This window comes from Ceratosolen solmsi, unplaced genomic scaffold, assembly GCF_000503995.2.
Source record: "Ceratosolen solmsi marchali unplaced genomic scaffold, CerSol_1.0 scaffold3, whole genome shotgun sequence".
In the NCBI taxonomy this organism is placed as follows: Eukaryota; Metazoa; Arthropoda; class Insecta; order Hymenoptera; family Agaonidae; genus Ceratosolen; species Ceratosolen solmsi.
The window spans coordinates 2,515,986-2,519,799 of NW_011948428.1; the positions used below are offsets into that span (position 1 = coordinate 2,515,986).

A 3,814-nucleotide genomic window follows, 5' to 3' on the forward strand; every position below is an offset into this window, starting at 1 on the left:
TCGGCTAATTGAGAGATCGCGTAAGAAATTTTGGCACCGGTGCTTAAATTTAAATCATATTTTAAAGTTCTTTTACAGAAATTAAATAATAAATAATTGTATTTATAATTAAACTATTTCTTATTATATAATCATTGAATTTGAATTGTCGCTTGCTTCCCGCTTTTTATTTCAGAGTGTGCGCAGTGTGCGTAGTGTCCGACCTGCTGCTATCAAAATGATAATTTTTTTTCAATTTTATCTTATTAATATTTTCCACTTTCGATGAAAATTTAACTAGAAATAGGAAAGAACAGGTTATTTAGCCGCCATTGCCAAAATATACATTTCTTTCGTTAACTTTATTAACGCCGTTTATTAATGTTTGGCGTTGCAGTGCTGGGTGGGGGAGAGACGAGGAGAGTCGCCGTTTGCTTTGGGTGAGCCAAAGAAAAATTATTAGAAACTGCAGGATTACGGGCTAAATCGCGTGAAGGCGATTATCAATACTTTCTCTCCTCTAATTGCCATCCTGATTTATGTTGTTATAACTATTTGCTTTGTCAACTGTTTTCTGGTGTAAGCTATTATTTAATATTTACACAAGAAGGGAGCATCGTCAGGACAAGAGTGTGGTAATGTTGTCTACCACTACCTTACATCAACGAATTTTTATATTAATCGACTCCAGGCGTATTTGAGTAAAATTAATAGTAATTGGTGATATCTGATCCACGACATAGACATCGTAAGCGGGACGCATGCGATGATTCCGTGGACGAGAATCGAGGACGACGTCCACTTGTTATGCGTCTGTCACGTTCGTGCAAACTACTGATAAAACTTGCAATTGTCATCGGTATCTTCGTCCTCGCGATTTACTGTCTCCATTCGCCGAATGTCTTCGCCGAGGTGTCATCGTTGTTTCTCGATGCTCAAAATATTAGTGGAAAATCAAATGCTACGACCACCTTAAGCAAGGATCTAGTTAGCTCGAAGCAGCAGTTTTTATCATCGAATAAATCCAATTCCATTGATAATGGAACGACAGCGCAGCTGTACAATGTTTGGTGTATTTTTACAAAGGTGACGAGCAATTCTCCAATGCGCAGAAAGTTTCGCATATTTGTACATTCGCTACTGAGTCATTCGTCCATTGGTATTCATTTCCATATTGTAACCGATGACGAAAGTCAAATTATTGCTGAAAAAGTCATTGATTATGTCTTTCTAATAAGTAGAAAGACCATGAAGGTAATTTAATTTAAATGTTTAATCAAATTTATATCTTTTATAAATATTGAACGTACTATCGTGTTTGCACATTTAGTCGATACATGTGACGAAAAATCAGCATCGCTTGATCGACTCTTTAACGAGAGCCTAGACAAAAATTAAATTCCTAGCTAGAGAATGACTTATTAAGTTAATTATATCTCATTGAAATTTCTGTTATACCCGATTTCAGCTCATTAGTCTATGATTCTACATTTTCAGGTGCAATATTATAATATCCATAAATCAGCAGCTGAAATAGAGGACATTGTATTAGTGATGTCGCCACACTTCAGTAGTAAACCAGGAACGTACTACTCGGATGCCTTATTTTTTCTCTCTCTTGGCTTATATAGAATAGCCTCTACAGATCAAGATTTAGCTGTGATAGTTGATGCCGATACAAAGTTTAAAATAGATATCAAGGAATTGTTCAAAGAGTTTGATAGCTTTGGAAAGGAAGCTTTATTCGGGCTTGGCCCAGAGTTAACTCCCGTATACAGACATGTATTATACATATATAGGAGTAAAAATCCTAAAACTAAGTTCGGAGAGCCGGGTTATCTTGGTGGATATCCAGGGTATAATAGTGGAGTGGTACTCCTCAATTTGAAAAGACTCAGGGAGTCTTTGGAATATGACCAGATAGTTAGCCAAGATAGCGTGGAGCATATGGTAGACAAGTATAATTTTAAGGTAATATTAATTTATAATTAAAATTCAACCGGTTCATTTGTCCTTTCTTATACGACTATTCTCATAGAATTACAATTTACGCGAAACTGAATAAATCATTTCATAAATCATTCAATCGTCATACAATAAATCATTTTCATCGGTATTATTATTTAATTGAAATAAAAGCAAGGGTATTATTGTATTTTTTGTTTTTCTAATATATTAGGGACATCTTGGAGATCAAGATTTTTATACATTATTGGGAATGGAAAGGCCAGAATTGATTCATACAATCGATTGCGGTTGGAATCGTCAATTGTGTACATGGTGGAGAGATCGGGGTTACGCTGATGTTTTTGCTAATTATTCGCATTGCCATTCGGAAACAAAGTTGTGGCATGGCAATTGCAATACACCAATCCCAGAGGATTGAGAAACAACTAGAATTAATTTAGATACTTTCTTAACCTTTTAAGGTTGGTCGGTATAAATGATTTTCTATACCTATCCAATTAAAAGCAAGTCGCATATGTTAGTTATAAAAAAAGAAAAAATTCAGAACATCCTTAATAATAGACTGGCGTAAGAGTGTCATTGAATAGAAAGGCATTTATATCTACGGTTTAGTATCGAATTTTTAAAAGATTGTGATAAATTTATTGTATCGAGTGTTTCGCTTATGAGAAGCAAGAAACTGCGTGTTTACATAAAATTCAAATTATAAAAACATAAGATTATATTTAACAAAGAATATTTTGATTTTTATCTTTGACAAAGATCTTATTTTAATTATTAATTAGTTATCAATGAATTATTTTACGTTTATGTACAAATTTTAAAGAACACGCGCGCGCACACGCACGCACGCTCCAATAAAATAATAATAGTTAAGGAAATGAATATTAAAACTTAAATTTTTATTAGCAAAAAAATTTTTATTATGAAAAGTTCTAATTTGTTAATCATGGTATCATGATATCATTAAGTAAAATGGGAGTTAGCTTATATTAAGGTTTATATTGTTATTACTTATAATGCTATAGCTTTTAGATATTGTCATTTTCAATTTTACATTTTATAGTATAAAATTGATGTTTTTAATCAGAAAGAAAAAAAAAAACAAAAACAATAGAAAGTCAATATGAAGTCGATACGTCCATAATTTGTCAGTAGTGCCAATACTATGAAGTTTTATCAATTAAACGATGCGTTATTCCTTTTTCCGATATATACATAATAATGATTATAATACTGCAAAACTTTTTATTTTCATAAGGGCATAGAAAAAAGAATATCCTTCACGATCTAAGTGAATGATTATCTTACGCAATACTTATTGAACGATATTAGAAAGAAATATTAGCAAATCACGAATGGGAGCTCGTAAATAAAATGTGTTGGGAATTTTCCAAGTTTTTCTTAGGATAAACTGTATATTTATGTGAAAACTGATTATTTCCGGTTTTTGAAAATGCTCGAATTGCTTAAAAAAAAAAAAAAAAAATTCCTTCGATACATTTCTCAATGTGTAGATAAAATTATGGATTAAATCATGCGAGATTGGAAAATAAATAACTTAAGCTTTGTCAATTGTTTGCGAGTTCTTATATTGAATTGTTAGTAATTGTTAGTTGGACATTTCTTTTATCTGTACCGATTATCATTAATTTTCGGTAATTGCAATAATAAACCATTGAATATTGTAATTATATTAATGTCGTTAAAAAGAAAGAAACAATCGATTTAACGTCGTTCTATGTATTATCTATAATATCCGGTATTAAAATTTAGAATTCTTTTTAAGTTTAAAAAATTAAATGAATTCTAAAATATCCTGTAGTAGTTTAAATAATTATTAAAAAATTCGATTAAATTCAAAATT

The 3,814-nt window shown here is 31.4% G+C and overlaps 1 protein-coding gene across 1 annotated transcript; it reads left to right on the forward strand.

Moving 5' to 3' along the window:
* Positions 1-538: 538 nt before the first annotated feature.
* Positions 539-2,419, forward strand: Xxylt (Xyloside xylosyltransferase). Its single transcript, XM_011501347.1, has 3 exons — positions 539-1,233; positions 1,477-1,950; positions 2,159-2,419. Exons 1-3 carry the CDS (start codon positions 787-789, stop codon positions 2,363-2,365), a joined length of 1,128 nt encoding a protein of 375 aa, XP_011499649.1. The 5' UTR covers positions 539-786; the 3' UTR covers positions 2,366-2,419.
* The last annotated feature ends 1,395 nt before the right edge of the window (positions 2,420-3,814 follow it).

Excerpts from the sequence above, each read along its gene's own strand:
- Xxylt (XM_011501347.1), top strand. The coding sequence starts at position 787 with ATGCGTCTGTCACGTTCGTGCAAACTACTGATAAAACTTGCAATTGTC. Across the intron at positions 1,234-1,476 it reads TAAGTAGAAAGACCATGAAG|GTGCAATATTATAATATCCA; the intron begins GTAATTTAATTT and ends CTACATTTTCAG. Across the intron at positions 1,951-2,158 it reads TAGACAAGTATAATTTTAAG|GGACATCTTGGAGATCAAGA; the intron begins GTAATATTAATT and ends CTAATATATTAG.